Source organism: Apteryx mantelli, chromosome 15 (assembly GCF_036417845.1).
Source record: "Apteryx mantelli isolate bAptMan1 chromosome 15, bAptMan1.hap1, whole genome shotgun sequence".
Taxonomy (NCBI): domain Eukaryota; kingdom Metazoa; phylum Chordata; class Aves; order Apterygiformes; family Apterygidae; genus Apteryx; species Apteryx mantelli.
In genome coordinates, this window is record NC_089992.1 from 8,386,364 (window position 1) to 8,410,924 (window position 24,561).

A 24,561-nucleotide genomic window follows, 5' to 3' on the forward strand; every position below is an offset into this window, starting at 1 on the left:
CTGCTGGGTGCTCTGGCAGTGCATTCCCATTTATGTTCAATACTCGTGGCCCTTCTAGTTGCCTCGCCTTTCCCCACTGCGGCAGTATCTTGTCTCCTAATCTGAGCAAGGAAACCAGGCAGTGATTTTCTGTGGTGGTTTTGTAGCACCATGTGCAGTTGGGCACCTCAGACCTGTGACCCCCAAGAAATTTGATCTCGTGCCCTCAGATGACGGCCTAACACCTGTCAGCCCTCTGCTGGTTTGCTATTTCCCAACTTGCGTGTTCAGTGCACAGGAAGGTTCGGCAATTATGAGATGTAATTTCATTAAAACTCGTCAGGGAACCGGCGATCTTTTAAGGCACCTGGTGGGGTGGGCGGACAGTGGGGCTTCCTGGAGTACAGGGTCCTTCCCTGCCCATTATTCCCATAGTGATTCCCACCCCATTTCCCTCCCCAGATTCTCACTCGTCAGAAGCACCACCAGAGGGTGAGGAGATCTTTTGCTGAGCGCTGGCGCCGGGTCTGCAGGAGTACTCTTCGCCTCCACCACGCTGCGGCCAGATCCCCCCGGGGCCAAAGCCCACGGCTCTTCCTCTACCCATCAGTCTCACTCAGCTTTGGTACAGTGGACATCTCCCTGCCCGCTCCGCAGCGCGCTTCTGGTGCCTACATCAGACAAGCTACCCGGGGATTTTAAATAAAACATGTTGTAAAGGTCTGTAAGTGGTCGGAAAAGGCCTCTCTCCTTTGGTTTTGCATGAATTCTCACTGCAGAGTCTGACTACACTGCAGATAGTACTGCCTTTCTGTGCAAACCTTCACTTAAATCGGTTGGGATGAGAGAACATAGCCTTAAGGGGTCTGTGCCTTCAAATTCCCCTTTTCTGGGGAACATAACCAAAACCAAGCATTTAGCAAAAGATTAGGATTCTGCAAATGGTGCGTACACACTGGCATATATAGATATACTGTATATATACATATATGTATCTATGTATCCCCTGGGATATGCTTACAGTCTGTACAGCCAAGCTTAGCTCGGCCAGTGGGGATAGATGATACCTGATGACTTTCAGGGAGCGCGTAGATATTAAATATCTTGCCCTTACTACTCAGATTGTAACTCCATTGACTTGCACGCCCCTTTTGTGGCTCGTGGGATGTGGCATGTTTCAATTCAGAAAGGTACCTTACACCAGGAAGCAGTAACAGTGTAAAAAATAAAAATTCAGGAAAAACATAAAATTCAGGAGAAACGTGAAATAGAAAGTATTTCCAAAAGATTTCAGTGGGGCAGAGGAATTAAATGTTAAACTGTTTCCAAAATCAAGCAGAATGTCTTTGGGTGTGTTTAAAATGATGCAGAAAAGAGAAGTTCACTAAGCTTGTGTGAAGCAACCCCAGGGAGCCTGAACAGTGTTCAAGGGGGAACAGCTCAAAACAGCCTTTCCTGAGCAATCTCTGTGGGCTCCAGCTCATTCCTTCCCATTACTCCCTAAGTAAAGACTTTTTTTTGCCAGGATATATTTCTCCATTTGCATCTGACATCTCTTCATACAAACCTGATGACTTACTGGAGAAATGGCCGAAAATACACTTTTAGGGATCTTTCTTCTGTTATCTGTATTTTTCCTTCCCCCGCTTTTTACGTTATGACTGGACTTATGTTCCTCTGGATTTTGTCAGCTTCTCTAGCTTTTTACTAACCCGAAAGGACCCAAGAGCAATTTCCAAGCACTTCGGTAAGGACATCACAGATCAAAGGACTGAGCGCTGCGAGCAGAGTGACCTCAGGAGAGGCAGCTCCTAGTTCCTACGCCTGTACAACACTGTGCACTTAGGAACCATTACTGGGGAGAAAATCTATTCTTACGGACAAAGCACCGTGTGACAGGTCCAGAGTCCCAGCGCGCTAGGTCCGTGTCCGTCGCTGCGCGGGCTCTGGTGAGCAGTGTCTGTGCACCTCCACACTGCCGTCCGCGGAGCGGGCAGGCTCCCGAACGGCGCTCGGGATGCGACGTGTTTATGCAGCTGTTGAATAGGGGGATGCATTCAACGGGGGAAGAGGCACGCAGCAAGCCAAATTTTTTCCAAAGTTTTTGTTCTTCCACACCCTCTCAGGGGATTTGCCGCAGCGGATTTGTAAATGGTTATGAGACGCTATCAGCTTCAAATAGCTCAAGGGTTTGCTCTAACAGTTTGAAGCTGTCAAGTGCATTTCCTTTCCTCCCAGTTTTTCTTTAAAAAAAAAAAAAGAAAGAAAAAACACACTTTTTTTCTTGCACTATCATTTGATTTCAATTTGCTCTTTAACTTCTCACAAGCTAGTCCCATGCAGCAGTTTTCAGAGTTCAGCGCTAAGAAGTAGCGGCAGCATTGGCAGTGAGGTGGGTACTTAAATTGGTCTGCCTTGATCAGCGCGGGAGTCCTGAAAAGCCCACCTGCTTTTGAAGCTCTCTAAACTATTAAGACTCAAAAAAAGGAAGAAAGCAAAGAGGTTTGAGATTTATTTTTATTTTGCTTTTTTTTTAATATTATTTGGTGCTTGTTCTTAGTTGCAAGCAGGGCTTGCAAAAATATTTATCTTTCTGTTTATTTGAAAGAGTTCTTTTTTAAAAAAGTGTTTACTTGGTTTTATTTTTTTAGTTTTACTTTGCCTTTGTTTGGGGGGTTATGGGGGTTGGTTTAGGGTTTTTTTTTTTTTCTTCCTTTTTTTTTTTTTTACCAAGAGATTGGTAACCAAATGCTCTTATCTCTCTGGTTCCTACAAAAATAGGGTTTGGGCAGTGCTGCTTAGCAGTCTCTGCAATTCCCAGAGTTAACAGAATTTCAGCTGAGAGCTTTCTTTAAGGCACAGCATTTTGGGGCCAAAAAAATTTGGAAAGAGAAGTGGTGACTTCAGACAAGACTCCTGCTATCAGTTAGTTTCTTTGTTTAACTACTTTGTTTAGGTTTTCTCATACCTCTTGGAGGCAAAGGGAAAGCCAAACACAGAGCATATTCCCGTGAGGTGAGGGTCTGATCGTCCAGGGAGATCCAGGCAAGTCTTCTCCTGAACTTGAAAGGAGCTGAAGGAGGCATGTGCTGATGTTGTGGTGTTATCTTTTTAATAAGAAAAACACTGATTTAACAAAGTAACTTCTGCCCTGCTATTTGTACATCTGCGAAAATGAATGTGCCAAGCTGAAATTTTTGGTTTCCAAATCAGTGCATGGCTCATTTACTGATGTATAAACAGAGATCAGTTCCCTGATATTTTGGAAGGCTCCTCTGAGTCTGTAATAGCCTTTGCCAGTACGAGCTTTTCTTTTCATCCCACTGTCTTTTCTCCAGTCCCAGTACATCCTGAATTTGTGAAACAGAGGAATGTCCCATGGCTCTGAGAAGGGCATCAAAAGGGAGACGTGACCCAGAGCAGTAGGGTCTTCCACTGGCTTGACTCTCTCTTCTGACCTGTGTAAATAAAAAAGAGCATTCAGTGCCCTAAGCAAAAAATCCATTTGCTGAGTGATCTCCCATGGTCCCCATGGTTTGAATCAAAAATACACCAACCAGAAATATTGCATATCAAAGTTGTTTTTGTCTTAAATTCTGATGGGCAGACATCCGTCGTCCCTGGGGGATGTACATTACTGTATGATTCGCTTTGTGTTTGAATGAGGCTCCCCCATTTGAATGAGACTCCCACACTGCTTCCTTCTCCTTTCACCTTTAGGAAGGTGCAGGCTTGTTTTTATTTTTCTAGCCTTTTTTTTTTTTGGTGCATCTCCAGTTTTCTTTGGAAAAGCTTGGCATTGGTTCCTGGAGTTGGAGTCCCAGTCTGATCCCTGCAGATTGCCTAGGGTTGTCTGCTAGAGAACAGCCCCAGTTTCACAGCACCAAAGCCTTTTCTTTTCCTGGCCTTAAGATGGTGTTTGCTTCAGTTGCATGCTTGGCACCCATTTTGCACCTCTGGAAAACATGTTATTTCCTCAGCCCAGCCTGACACCTTGTCTGGTTCCCATGGCCAGTCCCCCGATCCCATTCAGAGTACCCAAATCACCCCCTTTTGCCCTGGGTTCCTGGTACACAGGACAGGTAGGTTCAAAAATGTCTGTGAAAAGTCCGTATTGAGGGGAGGAGAGGACCGTGCAAGGGCCTTAAGAGCTTTTTTTGCTACTGTTTCACAGAGGGGAAAATCAGACTTTCCTCTCATGGGCTTTTGCTTTGCCCGGTCTTCGTCCCTACCCGACAGAAGGGGTTTCAGTGAACAGTGTAGTGAGGGCGCAGTCTCGGATGAGGTACAGAAGTGGTCAGTATTAGCTGAGGGCGTCAGGATACCCCAGGGAGCAGAGAGTAGCTCTAGCAAACGGTTTGAGACACGAAGGAGTTGGGTGGGGTTGGTCTCAGGCTCTTTCCAATGAAGCGATCATCTCAACATGTAACTTTATGTCAGTTTGATGCCATAAAGCACTTTAAATGGAATTGGTCCTTGTCCCTTTGCATTTTGCTTACGTGGAGACAATCAGGTTTCTAACTGCTTCCCCCTCTGCGTCCCCCGCACAATCCGAGCTGAAAGGAGGGGTATGCCACTGGGAAACCTGGCTTTGGTTTGGCTTTGCCTGGCCTGGGGGAGAAGGGGAGGAAGGGACAAGCTTTTTCTCTTAGTTTTAGACCAGTGTGGGTGTGAGTATGGCTACAGTCCCGCTGCAGACAGGGTGAGCCACCAGCCTTTTCCCTGTGGCGTGTTTGGTCATCACTTACTCCTTCTGTGTGCATCTCCCTGGAGCTGTCCCACCTCACACCCAAAGGGCAAAAGTGGTCGTCCTGCTGGGAAAACCCAGGCTGGCATCAGCATCGCCTCCCGCGCATGGGAACCGAGGCACTGCTGCCCATAGGGAAGCATTCCCGGCTGCCGTCCTCCCTCCAGCTCCTCCTGCTTTGGAGAAAGAGCAGAGGAGACGTTGCGGGGGGGGGATGCAACCAAGTGCAGTGCAGTGAGGCCCTTCCTGTGAGCTAGGTTATTTACTGTACAAGCCGTTCAGAGACCTCCCGGGTGCCGTCTCTGGGGCGGGAGCACTTGCTCCCATGGCGCGTGGCCTGTTTTTTTCCCTCCTGAAGCTTGACCACTGCAGAGAAGCACAGTAATGCCATGAGTTTGAGCAGATCTGTCCTGCCCTTCCCAGGCGCTAGCGTCTGTGGAGCCGGATAATCTTGGCACCTCCCTTGCGGTGCTAGAAATACCTTGAAGCTCCTGCTGCACCAGTACCCAAATCCAGTCCTTGCAAATGCCACCGAGTCGGAGAGGTTCATCAGGTGCCAAAGTCGCAAGGAAGCTGTCCAGGATGCCTGTGGAGGACTGGGCAGGGGGCACAGGAAAGTACCTGCTTAAATCCAACCAAACATTCCTTGTTAACCAGAACCCTGGAAATTTTTCTGCCTGCTGGCCAGGTTTGGGAATTTAGCGTAATTTAAGGCACCCTTTTACATAAACCTCCCCTAGCACTCGTAGCTCTTGCTTCGTTTGTCGGAAGGGGCAGCGGTCGATGGTTCGTTCTTGATCTGGCGATGGAGCTAAGCTTTAAAGATAGGCGAGCTGAACTGGGTCCGTCTCCTACACCTCATGCTCTTGGGTGATGGGAAGCGTAACGCTAGCTCCCTGCCCACGCGCGTTTTAAGGGCTCTCGGCCCTTTCTTTCCACCCGCGTCTCACCGACATTGATGCTTCGCCCAAATATATTCTGCTTCCATCGCTTGGGGGGAGGGGGGACCAGGATGACGTTCACTGCTTTGCATACAGCTATGAGCTTTGTATGTATTTAAACCGTCTATAGGTATCAACCATTGCCGTGCTCTTAAGTATTTTACTTTTTTCTTTATCGATATTAAACACTGACTCAGAAAATCTATGTCCAGTTCAGTTCGCCTATGGTTAAAGTTTAGCCTGGTGTTTATTTTGTACTAATACGGAATGCACTTGAGTAATTCCCAGAACATTGAGGAGGTGTATTATAATAACCTGATATACCTCTGCTTTTGGTTTGTTTCTTAAAAAAAAAAAAAAATGCTTTGCATTTTTCATGCTGAACCCATTAAAAAAAAAAGGAAAAAAGTTTAAAAAATTAAAAGTTGAAAAAAGAATTTTTTAAAAAAAGAGGGTAAAACCTAATTGCTGTATGTTAATTTGTAATTATGTAAAAAGTGAGCAGGTTATTGACTGTAAAATTCTTCAGTTTTTCTGTAACTTGCCAGAAACCATTAGGTTTTGTAACAAGCTTTTATTTATCTTCCTTTTTTAGTTATCAGCATCAACCTCTTGTAAAGTCATTTTTCCTCTAAATAAATTTGATTTTAAGTCTGAATTTTCTGTCTGATTTATTTCCAGCGCTTTGGTATTTCTGCTGTTGACTTTGCTGCATGAATGAATAGCTGCAACCCTACCTGTGACTGAATGTTTGCGTTACTTTTATCATCTGGATTCCGGTGTGCACCTCTCAGGCTCCTTATTTTCATTCTCTTAAAGGATTTACATTTTGCTAAAGGGCGTATGGCCATAATGATATTTAACTTTTTTTTTCCCCCCCACACGGGGCTTTTCATCTTTTTGCAAGAAGAGGAAGTGTCAGAGCCGTTATCTCAGCCACTTCGGCTCCAAAGCAGGCTTTGAACGTTGAGATAAACGGCAGTCCGGTGGCTGCAGTATGCAATCTTCTGGCCTATAGTTTCTGTAACCTGCCAAAATTTCTAGACGCTTGAGTCAAAACCGAGCCGACTCAGCTCGCAGGATGCTTTGTCACGTGCACGTTTTGGCAGAGAGCAGCGCGAGGTCTCGTGGTGGGGTGGACGTGGGGAGAGGAGGAGAGGTCTTTGCATCCCCGATGCAGCAGCTTTGCACATTTCCACTTCCCCAGGAAGGAGGAGGCCCCACAGACATGTTCTAGCCGGCGTTAAGGTCACTGCTGTCCCCTGGGGAGGAGAAGGTACTTTTTGTTCCCAGTGCTTGCAGGCATCAGTCCAGGCAGAAGAGGGTGCCAAAAGCCCAGTGCCAAAGTATAGTTCGTTCCGGGTGCACGAGCCGGTAGCACGCTGATCACCGAGCTGTGATGAGCCCGCGCGGTGGGGCACGACACTTCAAATTTCTCCTCCGTCATTTTCTTTTATCCGTATCCGGCCGCCCCTACGCGCCGTTAGTTGTGCAAGGGGCTTCAGCAGCCTTTCTGCCCAGCGGAGCAGCAGCGAGACCCTCGTCCACGGCTGCTTTGCTCTGCGTATGGCTTCTGAAGCAGACAAAGTGCTTAATTTAGATCTATTATTTTACTCACCTTCAGTGGTGAGATCAGGAAGGAGAGGGGACGCTTGAGGAGAAGCAGAGGTCTGATCAAAGCCTTGAGGCTGTTGGCACGAACGTGGCTTGGTGGCGTTGGGTTATTTCTTAGAGGCATTAGGAAAGGCCAACCCACCCGCTTTGCCCCTTAAGCCACTAGTACACCCCAACACCTATTTCCCCCTTCGTGTCTGTGCCGCGTGCGCCGTTTTAAGCAGCTGCATCGCGTCCCTGCACGCAAACCTACCCACTGCGACGAAGCGCTTGCTCAGAGATGGGCGATGACAGGAGATGAAAGCGTTTGTTTATCTCTAACGCTGTCCGCTAATCCTCGTTTTATCTGCAGTCCCAGCTCACCTATTTACCAAAGCAAACAAAAGCTTGCTCTGAAATGACGGCACCCGCATTCGGCATTCAAAGAGCACTTTTTCCTCTGGGCCCCTCTGCGCTCTGCAAATTGGATGTTCGACCGCAGCACGGCTTGCAGCCCGCGGCGGGGCTGACACCAGGAAACCTCGCCGCGCTCCCATGGGGGCGAGGGCCCCCTTCACCACAGGGCCTGGGATGATCCCAAGGCTTCGCATTGTTGTAGGGAAACAATGGATTCTCCACCGCTGGGAACACGAGCTGCTGGTGCTGCTGGCAGGGCCGGGCAGAAGCAAGTTTCCCAGCTGCAATGCGAGGAGCGGCCATCAGGGGAGGAGGAAGAGGGTATTTACTGATTGCAAATTACATGTAGCAGGAAACAAAATTCTTGCTGAATCGCACACAGTCCCGCAGGCGAAGGGCCAGGGTGCAGAGCGAGCAGAGCGCTCGGCTCTGGAGCAGCCTGGGCTTCGCTTGTCCTGCAGGGCGCAAAGCAAATCACTCCTGTTGCCGCAGGCCAGAGGGAAGCCTGGGCCATGCAATGCAAACTGCCTTTGCGCAGGAAGAAAATGAAGGTCTCACCTTTCCTGGCTATCTGCATGTGGCAATATGAATAACCAAGCACAGTCTTTCGCAATTTCATCCACGATTAATGCTCTGAGCTGTTTTGGTATGGCTAAGATGATGAAATGGATGTTCTCTTCAAGCCACATGGCTCAATTATTTTAGAGGATCCCCTAGCAGGAGTGATATGTTTCTGAGCATATCAGGTCCAACTGGGCTTGCCTAACCCCGGCTTCTCCTTAGCAGTCAGAGGTGAAACAAAAGCCCAGCAGATCTCAGCTTGGCCACATGGCAGGTCACCTGGACATGACTGGATTTTCACTAGCACTTTCAATCAAAAGGGCTCATAGAGGGTCCTTGCATTTAATCAGCCTCTAAGAAGAGCATGGATAAGCGTGGGACAGCTTCTTCTAAAAGAGGGTTTAGTGACACCTTTTACTTTTGCCCTATCTGCATTTCCTCTTTCCTGCCCTTGCTGAGTTCAAATCCTGGAGCTGGCCCCACGGTGAGAACCACAGGGGAGGAAGCAGGTGTGCATTGGGCAGGGGCTTCAGACAGGATTTTCTTTCTCGTAGTTTTTGTTAAACTAATGGGAGAAGAAAAGGCCAAATCCTAATTAGTTTAGTGTTAGATGCCTTGTGTTCAAACACAAGGTGACCAGTAAAGGGATGAGTTACCGTAGAGGACACCTGGGCTTTGTTAATTAGTTGGAAGGATGATAATGCTGCAATGTGTTGATTTGTTTAGGGTTGGAGCATGTTCAAATTAAGGGGAAAATACTGTTTGACACTAGCAACTGATACGTGAGATGCATTGCCTTGACTTTTTAAAGATTTCGTCTACACGTGCTAGATTAAGTAATACTGGGATCTGGATGCGCGTGAAGGCTTGTTGATACCCAGGCTGACTCCTGGTTACAGGTGTGACTACGTAATGAACACGGGACAAGGTGCAATAAAAAGGAGCGGTAACGAATGTGACTTCTGGCACCGTTCCCTGAGACGCCGATCTCCTTGTTTCCGCCGTGCAGGGGCTGTGGCTGTGAGAGACCTTGCTTGGCGATTGCGCTGGCCTTGATTTTGGCAATAAAGTTAACTTGCCTGGTGACGGGCGCTTTCCGTGCAAGCACGGCTCCTCACAGTGACCTTCCCGTGCTGGTTTGGAGGAAGGACCCCAATGCCAGCACCGCAGCCTCCACAGCTGCAGGCTGTAAGGAGCACCCTGGGATGGTGGTGGGACAGGCCCAAGGTGCCCCTTGTCACCCCTGTGGTGTCTCAGCACCTCTAGACATACTCCACCACCACCCCTTCGCTTCAGAGCCCGCTCTCCCATCCGTCCTTTCACGGGCTCCCGTCGTCCTTGGGCTGACGCTGCGGGCTAGGGGCTGCCTCTCCCCACGCCGCCTGCGCAGCCCTGTCCCACGCTCTTCCAGCATCGTGGGGCTCCTTTTGCACGGCAATAACTTGTTCAATGGGGCTATGAATAGAAACCGTCCCTCTTGGCTGAGTGGCATCCTGGCACCTTGGCCAGGTGGTCCCCAAAGGGACAAAGCTGGGGGCTTTCTTGCTCACGTGATGGGGCAGAGCTGAGGTCTTGGAGGGGTTTATTTAAGGGCCTTCTCTTGCCTTGCTTTTCGGTCTGTCCCTCGCACAGATGTATTTCAGCTGGAAATCCCTGCTGTCCCCGACCTCTCGCTGCAGCCTGGCGTCTCTGCCGCTGGCGCTCACTGCCTCCAGACCCTCTTTTCTCCCTTCCTCGCACCAAGAGCCGATTCTTCCCGGCTGCATCTTTTCAGTGAAGTTGGCGAGTCTAATTAGACAGGAGTCTAATTAGGGCCGTGCAGGAGTTGTGAGTCGTTAGCAGAGCCCCGTGGGAAAGCCGGGAGCAGTTGTTAGCCCCGGAGGGGCTGCAGGCCTGGGGGGCAGCGGCGGCTGCAGAGGAGGAGGAGGAGGAGGAGGAGGAAGGCCAGGACCATGCTGGCGCTTGGCTGCACGCAGAGCAGCCCCTGTCCCTGCCTGGATGAATGCGGCTGTCAGAAGCCTCTGTAGGGAAGCGTCTGCCTCTGCGTGTGCGTGTGTGGTTCCTGCAGACCGCGACCCGGACTAGCGTGGCGGCAGTTTGCCAGGCTTCCCGCGCCTGCCGGCGGGCCCTCGGCACACATCCCCGCTGCGCACGGGCACTGCGGCGAGCGCCAGCCCCAAGCGGCAAGCGAGCGAGCACAACCTGCCTCCAAGGCGGAGGAACCCCACGGCCGCTCCCGGAGGGGCTCGTTCAAGCGCCGGGCACGGGGCTGGCGGCAGAAGGCTGCGGGCCGTCTGTCCGTCCTACCTGGCAGTTAGTTAGGCATTAGACACCAGAAGGGACTTTCCTGCTGCCCTGTCGGCCTCGTCTCGCCGTCTTTGTGCTCGCCCCTCGCAGCGCAAGGCCATCCCTCCCGCTGTCCTCGGCCGACAGCCGACGGGAAAGAGAGCATAGCGTTGCTTGGGAAGCGGGAAAGGGCAGGACCACCGTGCTTCCTCCGGACGGAGCAGCAGGAGGGGGGGGGGGGTTAGGCGCGATGCAGCGGCTGAACGATGGCGCTTGCTGCCAGTTAAATCACACCCTGGCTGAAGGGCCAGCAGCTTTCTAACAAGGGCTAGTTGTGCCATCCTGGCATGGCCCTGGACCATTTCTCCAGCCTCCGGTGGGAAGGAAGGGCTTCCTCAAGGAGCCAGGAGTTAAAAGCTGAGAACGATGTGATTTCTGAGCTTCGTGGTCCCCTGGGGCTGTCAGGAGGAAGGCAAGGACACGTCAGCGAGCCAGGAGCAGCTTGGGCGAACCCTCCCTCGTCTTCGTTTTGGGGCAGGAGGGGAGGGGGAGGGTAGTGACAGGCACACACAGATGGGTCCTTGTCTGCGATGTTTGTGAGAAAACATCGGGGCATCCGCGCTGCAGCGTAGCTGGGTAGAAGGGAGGGGGATGTTGCGGCCCCGACAGGATGAAAGCCAGGCTTGCTTCCACCTAATTGGATTTGTTCTTCAGCTGAGCAACTCTGAATGGCTTGGGTGGGCTCGGAGCTCGCGATTTCAGTTGAGAAGTCAGCAAGAAATGATAAAGTAGGTCACACGGCTGCAAAAACAGGGTTGATGGTTTTGCACAACAGTTGATGACGTTAAATAAAGAGGTGGTGAAATGGAAGGAAAAGGGAGATTGTCAGAGAGGAAGAAAAATGAGCTCAGGCTGTTATTCACTCGTGCGAGGAGTCTCCCGTCTCGTGCCCCCCCCCGCGGCTCTGTTCCCTGTAACCAGGTCTGGAGGACACTAGACTAATGCTCTGCACTGGAGCAAGAGGGCCTGAGACCAGCTTAAATTCCCAGTTTCTTGTGGGGCACTGGAGGCAACAATTTCTCCTGCTCTTGGAAAAGTAACTACATTAGCGATCAGCGTTTCCTGGGATGGCAGTTTGTGAACCTGAACTCTCCTCAGAGACTAAAAAGAGCTGGCTTTTTCCAAAGGGAGAAAGTGCGTGGGGAGTAGGAACACATCCCTTCCAGTTTGGCACGGGACATAACCCAGGGAGGGGGCGCAACGGCAGAGCATGAACACATAGGACGACAAGCCGAGGACACGGGACCTCAGTGCCCTGTGCAGACACGGATGAATTTGATGGCACGTTGGTCGGTTGGAAAGAAGCACTGCTCTGCTCTAAGCATGTGTTTGAAAGCAGTATTTCTTTCAAGGGTAGATGGGGTCAAGCTGGGAAAAATGCCTATTTAAAAACCAACATGGTACTATGACTTTAATTTAAGTAAGACCTAGGTCTACCAGCCTGCCCAGCACCCTACCCTCGCCGGGGTGCTCAGCTGCAGGGGCGACAGCTTTGCTCCTGGGAATGTTTATTCGGGTGTCGCTGAGCCCCACTTCGCTGCCTGCAGCCAGGTGCAGAAACCTCTCGGGCGAACGCGCCTGTCCTGCTCCCTTCTGGTCCCCAAACCCGTCTGGAGCCTAAGAACTGGTTTTTTCAGATGTGGCCTGGCTTTGGTGGCCTGGGCCTTGCCGTCCCGGCTGGAGCGCGGGGACGTGAGCGCTGCCCCGGGGAGGCGATCGCAGCCGGGCTGCCTCTCGGGGCAGGCTCAACGCCGGACACGACAGCAAGGGCCGACTATGGCATACGGGCGCTTTCCCAGGAGCGCGGGAACATACACGCTATGTAACGCCACCAGATGCAACCCGTTCCCAAGCACACCCCCCCCCCCCCCCCCCGGCCAGAGCTGCGTGTGACCTGGTGAGATGGGGGGGGGGCGCTTTTAAAAGAAGCAGAACAAAACACTTCTTTTACATTCCTTCCCCCATAACTCCCAGTTAAAAAGCAGACCTGCTTTAGCTGCAGCTTTGACTGTGCTGCCTCCCTTTCCATCTCCCACTCCCCTTTTACTTTGTGGTCTCTAACGAAGAAATCTTTGTATTTTGCATCACATTTAATTCCCTAGCAACAGGTTGCTGCTGTCACAGCAGCTGGTGATTGCTTTTGAATCGTCTTTCAGGCGAGCTCCAGAATAAATACAAAAGAGCACTTCTTTTGCATGGTTCATATCGAAGCTACCCAGTCGCAAATCCTCGCAATCTTGTTTTTTAAAGCCCCAGAGTCCCATATAAAATCTGAATTAACAAAACTGAAAGGGCTTTTATTCACATGCTCTTGCTCTCTCTTTTTCACTCTCCCTCTCATCAAATAGTAATTTTTAGGCCCTGAATCGGATTCCCAAAGGGCTCTTTTATGGGCTTTTTTCACGGATCCTTACCTAAGAAGTATCTATCTGCCCTGCTAATATCAGCTAACGAATGCAGCTATCCACCCGCTCCCTGGGGGGCCGAGACATGTCCTTAGCCTTCTTTACAGCTGAGAAATGCAGGCACCAAATCCCTTTGAGACACTGCTCCGAACTCCCGTAGGAAGCTGTCCTTCCTAATCCTATACGTCCCTGCTAGTAGGACTATAAAAAATATAAATTTGGAAGGTTGTTTTGTTTTGCCTGGTGTTTATAAGTGCCAACAGCTGCTTTGCAGAGCTGTTCCAGTGCTCTCAGAGCCTGGAGCAAGGCTTAACCTGGTGCCGGCGAAGAGCACACAATTCCCGACACTGGGATGTCTCCGTCGCCTTGCTCCACTGCGAGGGGGCCAGACGCACACGGAGGAGGACCGTGAACAGGCGCCACAGCTGGAAAGCTCTTCCAGCCTGTCAGGATCCCCCTTCCTTGGGAGCTACAGCAGCCAACTGCAGGCAAATAAGGAAAACAGAAGGACGAGTTCTTCTCTTCTTCGTTGCAAACTGCTGGCTTGCTCTGCAGAAGCGGGGCTGTGTCTGGGCCGGGCCCCCGCAGCCTATTCGGCAGGTGTCGGTTTTGCAAGGTCACAGCCAAACTTTCAATGATGTGTCCCAGTATCCCTGCGCTTACAAGTTCGACGAGAGCAACAGTGGGAAAAGCCACACGTGACACATCACCGGCTGGGATTTCAGCTCCTTTGAACTAACACTAGGAGCCTGGACTTTATTCCCAGCTCTGCCGCTGACCTTGGATGAGGCACTTCTTCTTCTTCTTCACGCTGTGCCTCAGTTTCCCAAGCTCTGAAGCAATAATAATCACAGCGAGGCTGTTTGCGAAAGGAGGCTGTTGTTTGTGAACCGCTCCATCAAGTGCCAAACCTATTATTATTCCTCGGCCCTGTTATTACACTTAAATCCAGCTTGCTTAAGAATGAAGAGAAGACTCCTGTGAAAAACACACAAAAGGTTTCCCAGATCATCATTTTTATTAAAGTTTGCAGGCAGCTGGAAGGAAAAAAAACAACAAAACCTACAAAATGTAAATACATGTCATTCAGAGCACTGCAGAAGGGCTGTGCACGAAGCGCGCTCTTCCCGGCAGCGACGGGCACTCGGTGCTCCAAAAAGGCCTCTGTTGTCTGAGGCAACATCAAGGATTTTCGAAGCATTGCATCATTCAGCTGGCCAGGCTGCAGAGTAACCGAAGCCACTGGAGAAAGGCAGGCTCGGAGCATTTGCGGGAACGCTGGCATTGCTATTCCCGGGTGACGCGGTGAGGTGCAGCGCCGAGCGCCGGCGTGAGCTGCCGTGGAAGAGGCCGGCAAGGAGCCGCTTCCAGCACCGACAGCCATAACCCACAGCCCTGTCCTCCGCTCGCGTGACTCGGACTGGAAACTATCGGGCATATAAACCCAAATACGGCCAGCCGCCGGAGGGCACGGTGAGCCTGCGGCAGCTGCGGTGCGGAGCTCATTCCCTCGTACAGAAGAACCGGTCAGGAGCAAATCGTGGCCAGCAACACTCGCGGCACGCCAGGGCGAGCCGGGGCCGGGGCCTCGGTGGTGCTCCTCCGGCTGGGCTGCCTCCCCGCGGAGGCCCCGCCGGAGGCGAGCTAGCCGCCTCCCGCAGCAGAGCCCAGCGCGGCTCGGGCGCGCGGCGAAGCCTCCGTGCCTGCTCGTTTGCTAATTAGGCCCTCACCCACGCGCCGTCGGGAGCGCGCGGCGGGGCAGCTCGGGAGACCTGCTCCGAACACGCAGCGCGCTTTATCGGGCGAACCATCTCGGCGTGGCCAGCAGCGAGCGCGGCGCTTTGGCACGCTCACAGAGCCGCGGCGCAGGCAGCTGCCCGGCCTCCAACCTAACGCGACCGACTGCGGCGAGGAAGGGGCCGGGGGGGGGGGGGGAAAGGAATAAAAAAGTTCCGAAATGCAAAACAAAAAAGGCACCTGCCTCGTTTCGCCGAGGTGCCTGGCCGCCTGCTCGACGCTCCCACACGTCGGCGTTTCGCCAGCCCGCTCCTCGGGGGAGCAGCAGCCTCCGCGGGCGCCCGCCGCACGCAGAGCCAGATGCCACGTCACCCCCCCCACCCCCCGCTCTCATCTCCTCCCTCGGCCTCACCCAACACCCCCAGAAATAAAGTGTCCCCTCCCCAACCCACCTCGTTTTCCCCATCTTTCTTTAAAAAAAAACCCCCAAACCTTCCAAGTCACCCAAACATCACCAAGGCCATGCCATTGCACTGGGGACACTGCGTCATCAATGGTGAGTTCACCGCCTCCAAAAAACCTAAAATCTCTCAACCCCCTTCTTCCCCAATAACAACAAAAAAAGAAAGCACCTAATAGGATCCCCACGCTACGCCCTCCTAGGACACAGCCCGGGCCCCCCGGCCCGATCGCATCAGTTCGCGCAGCCCAGCTCCCGCTCAGCGCCAGGGGCCACGCAGCAGCTGCCAGTCCCCCACGTCCTCGTCACCCCCCGCATCCAAACCCCAGCCCATGCTCCTGGCTTAGCCCTGCTCGCCGTCCTCCGCTCAACGGCCCGGCTGCCTCGCTCGGTGGCCCCTGCGACGCTGGTTTGGCTGCAGGATGGCTTTGCCCCCTCCGTTCCCAGTGCCGGGGAAGGGATGCAAATGGCTCCTTGGAGTAACGCGGGGCAGGACAGGAGGGGACTTGGTCGCTGCGTCGGTTCCGGCAGAGAGAAAGGGAAATGAATGTGATTCTGGTATCTGGGGAGGAAAAGAGAAAGCTGATTAAAACACCCATGTCGCGGCGCTTGGGTGCTCCTGTGCCTGGAGCACTGCAACCAAAAGGCTTTGCGCGTCGGCAGCTACTGAAGCCCCGGGGTAGCACCACCACCAGGGATGGGCGGAGGTGGAAAGCTGCTGGTTTATGTTGGTTTTGGGTTGTGCTTTGTTTTTGCGGAGGAGGCGAGAGAGTGGGAGTTCAGCAGGGGATGACTCCCAGTGGGCTCCATGCTGTGGAAACCCGAGTTTCAGCTTTTCTTGATGGTGGGGAGGAGGGGACAAGACCTTGAACAGACCAATAAAACCCCAACCTTTTCTCTTTTTCCACCAGCTCCTCCAAAACGATCTGCACAACTGAAGTTTCCAAGGGGTTGATTAATTCAGTCTGGGGCCAGCGCTCAGACTGCACATGTTTCCATCTGCCCAGGGTTAGGAAAAGCCTGATTTTCATTGACTTTACTCCTCAGGCCAGCCACTCCCTTCCAGCGCTGCTTGATAAACTGGCTTCAGAGACCAACAGCCGCTTGTGAAGAGCAGCGGCAAAACTGCAGTCCCTGTTTATCCTGCCTCGCTATTATGCGCATGCAAATCGGTTTCCCTAGGAGCCCCCGACAGAAACCATCTGCCACTTTGTTCCGGCAATAACAACGAGGTTAGAACAGGTTTCCAGCACCTAGCCCAACAGCAAGCAGGTTAGCTACAGCATTTAGGAGACGGGAGATTATCCTGAGGTTTTTAACCAGTCAAGTCCTGAACAACGTTTACAGGCATCCGTGGGTTTGGAAAGGGAAGACGTACGGCTGGCAAGCGCTTTCTCCAGGGCCGACGTGGACAGAGCCAGGAGCGATGCGCTGCAGCAAAAACCTGCAGCTTCTTGTAAGGTAAAACTGACCAAGCTCTGCTCTGCGTGGAAGGAAAGCCAAACCAGGGAGCAGTAAAAACCGTATTTGTAAAAGGTATGTTATCTAAGGTGCAATTAAATAATCAGGAAAAGAGTCATTGAACAGATCCGACTTTTATTGTGACCACAGCCTGGCAGATTAGAATATAGTTCTGGGCCTGGCACGTCGCCTAAACTTTCATAGGAACTGTGGGGCCAAAGTTCAGCTTTTAGGTGCCAGCAGCTGCAAAGCCACCGCCCAGCTGCAGCTTCATCCGATCAGTGCTGCAGCGTCCACCCAAGGGCAGGCATGAAGCGCTCGCGCCACAGCAGAGCCTTTGCAGGAGCCAAACCCACCAAGGGGGCTGAGGTGAGAGTCACGAAATAGCCTCTTTGCTTTCAGATGCGGGAGACCCCGGAATAAATGGGAATAAATGCCTGAGCTGTAGTTTGGCCACCAGTCTCAGCTCTCTAGAGCCCATCCTGCAAGGAGGGTCCTGCCGGGGGCTGGCAGGCTCGGGGGGGGTCTCCGCTGCTGGAACTGCGCAGCTGTGCGGAAACACCGCGCTGGCGAGCGAGATGGTGACCTGGAGCCTGCTCCTGCAGCCCGGCGGGCAAGGCAGGCAGCTGGTGCGTGGGCGTGCGCCGAGGAGCGCTCAGGTGTTCAGATGAAAGGAAACAGCCGTAACCAGAGAGTCTGAGCTATGGCAATCACTAAATAGCCAATAACCTGGTGGTTCCAGCACTTCCCAGGGCTGCAAGTTCAAGCCTTGGTGCTAAATCAGGCAGTGCAAGGATGGGATCCCACGTCTCCTGCGGCTCAAGTGACTGCGCTAATCGCTATGGGGTTTGGCTCTTCCTGGTTTGTTTTGAGATGGGAGCGGAGACGTCAACTCCAGGGCAGCGTTCCCAGCTCAGGAGCCAGAGCAGAGGGACACAGCTCCTTCCCCCTTCGTTTAATCTTCCCCAGCTCTCAACTGGCTAGCTTCATTTCAGATTCTGAGCTGGGTGCCAAGAGGAGGGAAAGACCGCCCCCTTCTCATACCTCCGGGAAGCCTATGCCCAAATCCCCCATCTGTCCAACCTGGGGCAGAGATGAGCCCCTCTCTTGTCCTGGGAAGGTGCTCAACACACCTGACTCCTGCGCACGCTGGAGCAAGTTTCTGTCTTTCCCAGTCTCCTCCTGTGAAGCTGTTCCACTTTGTATTTCTGTTTTAGTTAAATAGCACCGGGGCAGGACCAGGCAACCCGTGGCTTCCTCTCCTCAGGTGATTGCTCTCACCCCCAGCTAAAGACTCTTTCTCTCCCCCTCTGGCTCAAGCCCATTTTTGGCTCTTGCCCTTAGGACCCACAAAACTGAGAGCGTCATAGGGGACAGATATTTTGGAAAATCCACTTTCTACTTGGAGACGAGCAGTTTGGAGAACTTGCTCCTGGTAGAGCCTGAAATTACCTCCTGGGAGATGCAAAACTATCCACATCAATTGTCGCTTCTGGTGCTTTGGTACTAGCCTGTTTGGGACAGAACAGACCACCCAGCATCGTTCCCCAAGCTCCTGGTTGGGTCTTGCTTGTGTTTATAAATACACAGAGAGTCTTTATTAGCAGAGAGCTTGGTATTGCATTTCCCTTTTGTAACCATTCGCCTCCTCATGTTGTAATTCCTGCGGGAACCCCGAAGCTGGCTCAGCCAGTTCTATCCTGCATCTTCATCGGAGAGTTAAACACTAGCTTTAGTCAAACTTTGTGCGTTAAACCCAGGTAGAGGCCAGGTGACATGTTTGCACAGTTGGAGAAGATATTTGAGCAGGTCTCCTCAGAAAGCCCAGCAGAGCAGAGGAAGGCCCCCGGTCCGCTTTGCCCCAGGCAGCACCAATAAAACTGCAGGACTTCACAGGCTGCTGAACACCGGAGGCACACAAGTCAGCTCCAGAGCCACGTGGTGGAGGAGGCGAGGCTTTCACTTCTTAAACTGTTAAGCACGCTTGATCCCTGGAATTACTGCTGGCAATATGCACTAAATTAATGTCACACTGCATTCTTGGCAGGGGCACTGGGACTTTTGCCGAAAGGTGTGCTGGCGCGAGGCTGGCCTGGGCTCCAGCTGGGATGGGTAAAGGCCAACCCCCACAGGAAACGTTTCCAGCTGATCAGTTTTATGCTTTAAATTAAAAGCAGGCTTGCTGTTTTATGATCGACATTTTTCAGGGACAGGTTATTTAGATTTCAGAGCCTGTATGAATGCAACCTCACTCGTTTATAGGTGAGAAGTGGTTTTTTTGTTGTTTTTTTTTTCCCCTCCAAAGGTACAAAGTATTATTTCCTATGGTGCAACTGCCCAGGCCTTTCGCTAGCAGCCCGGCTTGCTCCGCTCAGTAGGGCACCTTGGATCTTCCCTGCTGAGCCAGCTCCAGCTCAGGGGAATTCCCCATAGGATTAGCAGCAGCTGTGCAGCTGACAAAGAGCTCAGCTACCCCCTCCCAAAACACCCCAGCACTCAGAGAAGATCAGTGGGGAGCGGGGCTCGCCAACCTGTCTCCTGGCTGCTCATCCTTGAAGGAGGAGCCCATAGGGACCAAGGAGCTAGCTGGGTGGTGCAGCAGAGACCCTCACCCCCAGGGGCAAAACCCCTTGGCACAACCACCGCAGGATGACAGAGCAGTCGTGAGACCCTATAGCCTCTTGCTCCAAATTTCAGAGCCCAGCTGGGCACGCGTGCAGCAAGGACGGGCGCCCGGAGACTCCCCCTCCGCAGAGCCAAGGCAGACGTGGGGGAGCTCACTGGTACAGCCCAGGCTACGCGTACAGGTTGGAGACATTCAGACCTGGCTTTCGCTCGCTAGTCTTGTGCTTTGATTTAAGGAGCTGTCAGTGGCGGAGGCCATAACAATAAACTTAGTTAAAAAAAGAAAATCTATAAAAATGAAGTGAAGAGGCATTCTCTCTGGCAAGAACTCATGTATATTTTAAATACTTCTTTTAACTGAAGAGCGGAAATGAAGTCAAAAAGCACATAAAACCTTTATACAGTGACTTTTCACCAGCTTTATTTGCAGGTTGGTAGATTTGAGTTCTTCATTCTCTTGTGCCAGGCTCCAGATTACAGGGGAAAATATCTCTGTATCCCCCACAAAGCTGTTATTAGGTCTGGGCAACTCAAAAACAGTACACAGAGGGAAAAGGGAGGAGAGGAAAGTAACGGCTATGTATTTTTGGAGACTAGCTTTATTTGGCGGCTGAGAATCAACTCTCACCTCAAAATATTCCCTATTCCTATTCCCAGTGGTGTGTCTGGCATTGAGACTTAATATTCAGACACATCTGCTACCAGAGGAAATTAATTTTCAGCTCTAGGATGGCTCTTAAGGGGAGGCCTCATTGACCTGAGCTGAAAATGATGGAGTCCTCACACTCTTTGCTGCAATATTTAATAGCTGAGTGGCAGTTAATTAGATTACTGAGCCACTGTGACAGATGCTAGGCAACGCCTGAGAAGGAGAATTTGGAAAGGCCATTATCTTCCAGTGCTGGAAAGGCTCAGAGAAATCTCATATTAACCCTTTCCACCCTTACCGTGCCCTCGCTGTCATCCAGCCCATGCTAAAACCAAGCGTTTCTCAAATTGAAGAACAGCATAATGCTTAGGGTGCTCTTTCCCCCCACCGAGTGCTTGAGAAAAGCAAGTGGTCACATTGGGCAAATACCCAGTAGAGATGCCAGGAGATCCTCCTCTGTTCCCAACTGGCATCAGAAAAGACGACCACTGGAAAACGCCAGACCACTGCAGTAATTTTAGCCCGCTGGGCGATTCCCAGGCACACCAACCACACTAAGTGCGAAGCAGGGAAGTGAGAGGGTGTTAGAAGGTTTGGGCAGCATTCTTTCTTCCCTGTATTAAGTGAAGTGGATTTTGGTGAAGATATGGAAGAACTTCTCTCCCCACAGTCCCACCTCCCAAATAAAACCTTAAGCGAAGCTTGTCTAACCCTGCCCCCATATGCCAGGGCTTCCAGGCTCCTTCAGCTAGTTGGTAGTTAGTCTCCAACCACCAAAGCAGGGCTGCGTGTATTGCCAGCACTGTGAAACCTGCAGCCAGACGTAGCAGAGGTGTTACGGATTTCTTGCAAAGATGATGCTGTCCAAGTGCCCATATCAATAGCTGTTTTCACAATGCAAGGTGAGTTTTCTGCCTTTCCTTGGCCAGCTGCATTTTGCCACAGACAGATCAAGATGTGCAAGCCTAAGTGGAGCAAAACCAGTAACCAGATGGGCGGCCAAACATCCCACTGGGGAGGAGAGAGGAGGAACCAATTACCAGGCCTCCTGTCCCTGTCCTGTTGCTTTGCAACAGCACTTTTCCTGAGTACGTGAGAACCAGAGCACCAGAATGAGACAGGATATCATGAGTTTCCACTAATCTTCTTGTTCTCACACACCTTGAAACACACTCTTCTGATTACAAAACCCCTTCCCTCCCACTCATGTCTCACATAGAAGTCTCAGAAGTTGCGATTTAACAAGCAACAGTTTGGATGCTAAATAAACACCAGGACCATCAAATGCATCGTGGCTTCTAAGCCTCTGCTTCTGCTACCCACTGAAATGTAAATACATATCTTAAAAAGAGATCCAGGATTCTTCAGTATCCCAAGGGTCACTTGCCTACATATTCATCAGCACCAAACTGATCACCCCAATACCCAGGAAAAAATACAAAACTACTGAGAATTTTTCCAAAGCACTTGCTGCCCAAGTATCTTCCAGATCTCAAATGTAAGTGCATTTAGAAATCTTAATCTGCATCTCCCTCAACCACATGGGGACAGGACGTGTTCTAAGGTCATGCCCATGTGAGTCGGCATGGACAGATTTGCTCTTCCAAACCCACCCGCACACAGCAGCTAGCTTAGACACAGCGTTATTATAATGCACATAGAAAGATGGAGGCTGGCACATCCAGCTAGCTCAGAATGAGGGCCAAGGAGCTGCAGCCTGCTTGCAACCATCTATGTAGTTATATAGCCAAGTATCTCTTAAGTTATTGAGGGTATCATCTTGAAACAAGAGGAAGCAGGGAGAGAGCTAGACTAACATTACAGAACTGAATATTCTTTTCTGGTGCTATGTCTCTCTCACCTTCAAACGTACCCTTCTCATAAAAGGTGAGCAAACTGGAACCTTGGCTTCAGCATGGTGTGGAGACGCATTTGAGGCAAGACAACAAGTTTCAGTTTTAGCAAAGAGACCCTTACCTTATTGTATTCCTGGATATTAGCCCCAGAGCCCTAACCCTCATGATGGCAAATGCTTCCAGGTGCTGACAAAAGCTGTGGGGATGAGCGAATAAGGCACCGTTGTGATACAGTTCCACGTGTCTGACGTAGGGTCGTAGCAGTCCAGTGTTTTGCACCTCTGAGTCCCAAAGTAACCCCCCACCACGTACAGTTTATTCCCCGAGGCCAAAGCATGGCACGACATGCGCTTGGCTGTCATATCCCCAATGCGTGTCCACTGGTCCGTTTCACAGTCAAAGCGGTAGGCGGATGCTGCCGTGAACTCTGTGTCTCCCCCCATGATGAAAATCTGGCTGCCCAGGACAGCAGCTGCAGTGTAGCGCCAGGGCTGCGGGCATTCTGCTTTGATCGTCCACCGATTCTCAACTGGATCATAGCACTGGACTTTGGACACCATGTCCCGGTGAATGCTGGTCCCACCGAAGACAAAAAGCTTGAGCCTGGCGCTTACCACAGCAGCGTTGCTCACTCCATCTCTCAAAGGGGCCACCATCATCCATTTGTTGGATGTGGGATCGTACTTCTCTACTTGCTTCAAGGAAACAGAAGGTGATGCAGGAAAGACCCCAGCTACTGCAGTGTGTCCACCAACCACATACAGGCAGTTCTCCAATTCAGCTGAGCCATGCCCAAACCGAGCTATTAACATTGGGGCAGCTTTGGACCATTCCTCATGAACAGTGTCATACACCCATACATCTTTGGAGACACCATTCTCTGAGCCCCTACCTCCAGTGATGTATACTTTGCAGCCAATGGCACAGGCACTAAACTCTTTCCGTGGACTTGGCAGGTCTGCTTTGGGGATAATTTCCTTTTCTTTGTGATCCACTTGGTAGATCTTATCACACATGAAGGTCTGTCCTCCCAGAATCAGCAAGGTGTGCCCAGCTTTGCGAGGCCTGGCACAGGGACTGGTGACCACTCCATCATTCTGGAGGATCTTCTTCTTGCACTGAATAGCTTCATCCAAGACAAGTTTGTTCCTTTCATCGACCATGATCAGGTCCTCACAAGCCAAGGCTTCCTTGAGGCATTCAGAAGGAAGTAAGGCCAGGCGAACGTTCCTCAGAAGCTCTGGGAGATAAGCCTTCCGCTCATCCAGATCATATTTTACCCACTGGATGACAGCCTTGAAGACCTTTTCTTCATCCTCAATTTCCAACTCATCACTGGAGATGAGGTCCAGAAGAGTGTCCTTGGAAAGGTTGTTGAAATCCTCACTCTTGTGAACAGTTTCAAAGTTGACCAGGCACATCCTCCAGGAGAGCTCATAGAGTCTCCGGCACTGATGAGCATCTGAGAGCAGCATCATGCCCAGGCAGTTGGAAGGATAGAGGTTCTTCTCCAGGAACTCAGCTGCCGCGTCTCGGACATCGTGGAACTGAAGCATGTCTCCAGCCTCCAGGAGGGACTCTGCATTTTCCTCGTTAATGATGATCCGAGAGGAGTAAGCAAAGTCCAGCAGCAGCTCGAGCACCTCTGGGTGCAGGCTGTCATGGAAATTCACCTCATCATCCAGGCTCTCACGGAGGCCATTGCTAAACATGGCTTCAAAGTATCTGCTGGAGGCAGCCAGCACTGCCCGATGGCATGGGAATGACCTGTTTCCTGCCCAAAGGGTGACATCGGTGAACATGCAGTGCTTCCGGAGGGTGTTCAGATGGGACAAGACGCAGTCTGGGTGGGAAGCTTTGTGAAAAAGCAAGATGTTCATGGAGCCGGTGCTAGTCCGGGATTTACGGTTCTCATGGACGCTGACTGACATGATGACAGAGTTATTGCCTGCAGAGAAACAAACAGAAAATACCTAATTATTTTCTTGTCCTTACTGATGTGGGACGCTGAGCCAGCAGCAGAACGTCTGCAGTTGCCATCTGTCCCTGACACACAGTCAACACACCTCAAACATGAAACACCAGCTGATACCCCAGCGCTGGACCCCTCCTTGCTTTGCCACTGCTCCTGCACCCTGACTTGCAGAACCTGTGCCTACTTCAGCTCAAGCACCCTCACATCCTCCTAAAGTTCAACTTAGGCTGAGCAGGGTGGAAACGGGGGGAAGAGGAAATTCTGCACTTTGGTTTCAGCAATGAAGCAACAAAGTGAAGCAATCAAAACCCAAACTTGCTGGTAAATTGTCTCAACAGCCCCTAGAGGGTATTGGCAAACCGCAGAAGAGTTACTTTTCCTTAGAAAACAGCATTAAGAGAGCAGTCTATCCAGGATAAAGGGCACCGGTCTGTTCTTGGCTCAGCAGAAATCACGTTTGGTTTCTGAGTGCATAAAGATTATTGCAGGTTTAAGAAAGGCAATTGTTACTACTTTTACTTCGGGACTATATAGCTACTAGCACAAGCCAAAAGTTTTAAATTGTAGTTTTGGTTGATAAATCTCATCGGACACTTCACGTGACAACCACTTTGCAGTACAGACTGACATCAGAGAATAAGACAAAAGAGAGCTAACTTACGCTTTTTAAATAGACAGGCAGGAGCAAATACAATGTTTTTATTAACTACTACTTCATTTAAGCACTGCCTCATACCTATTCATGCCTGTGGAACAAAAAGCCTTTAAACCAATCATATTAGCAGAATTTAGATGATAGAATCTAAGTC

At 51.2% G+C, this 24,561-nt stretch overlaps 2 protein-coding genes across 9 annotated transcripts in view; one reads left to right on the forward strand and one right to left on the reverse strand.

The window, feature by feature from the left end:
* Positions 1–6,325, forward strand: part of AKAP13 (A-kinase anchoring protein 13) — a 236,478-nt gene extending 230,153 nt beyond the window's left edge. For all 7 annotated transcript variants that reach the window (XM_067305659.1, XM_067305657.1, XM_067305660.1 and 4 more), the window contains one exon: positions 442–6,325. In XM_067305659.1, coding sequence (XP_067161760.1) covers positions 442–491 — 50 coding nt within the window. In that variant the 3' untranslated portion in view covers positions 492–6,325. The remainder of the gene's footprint in view (positions 1–441) is intronic.
* KLHL25 (kelch like family member 25) lies at positions 3,356–23,719 on the reverse strand. Of its 2 annotated transcripts, none has more exons than XM_013958638.2 (2): positions 21,899–23,719; positions 3,356–3,437 (listed from the first exon to the last, which is right to left on the reverse strand). In XM_013958638.2, the coding sequence occupies exon 1, from the start codon at positions 23,706–23,708 to the stop codon at positions 21,939–21,941; it is 1,770 nt and encodes a 589-aa protein (XP_013814092.1). In that variant the 5' UTR covers positions 23,709–23,719; the 3' UTR covers positions 3,356–3,437; positions 21,899–21,938. The 2 variants fall into 2 exon arrangements, with proteins under 2 accessions (XP_013814092.1, XP_013814100.1); XM_013958646.2 differs by lacking the exon at positions 3,356–3,437 and adding an exon at positions 15,194–15,748.
* Between the last annotated feature and the right edge of the window lie 842 nt (positions 23,720–24,561).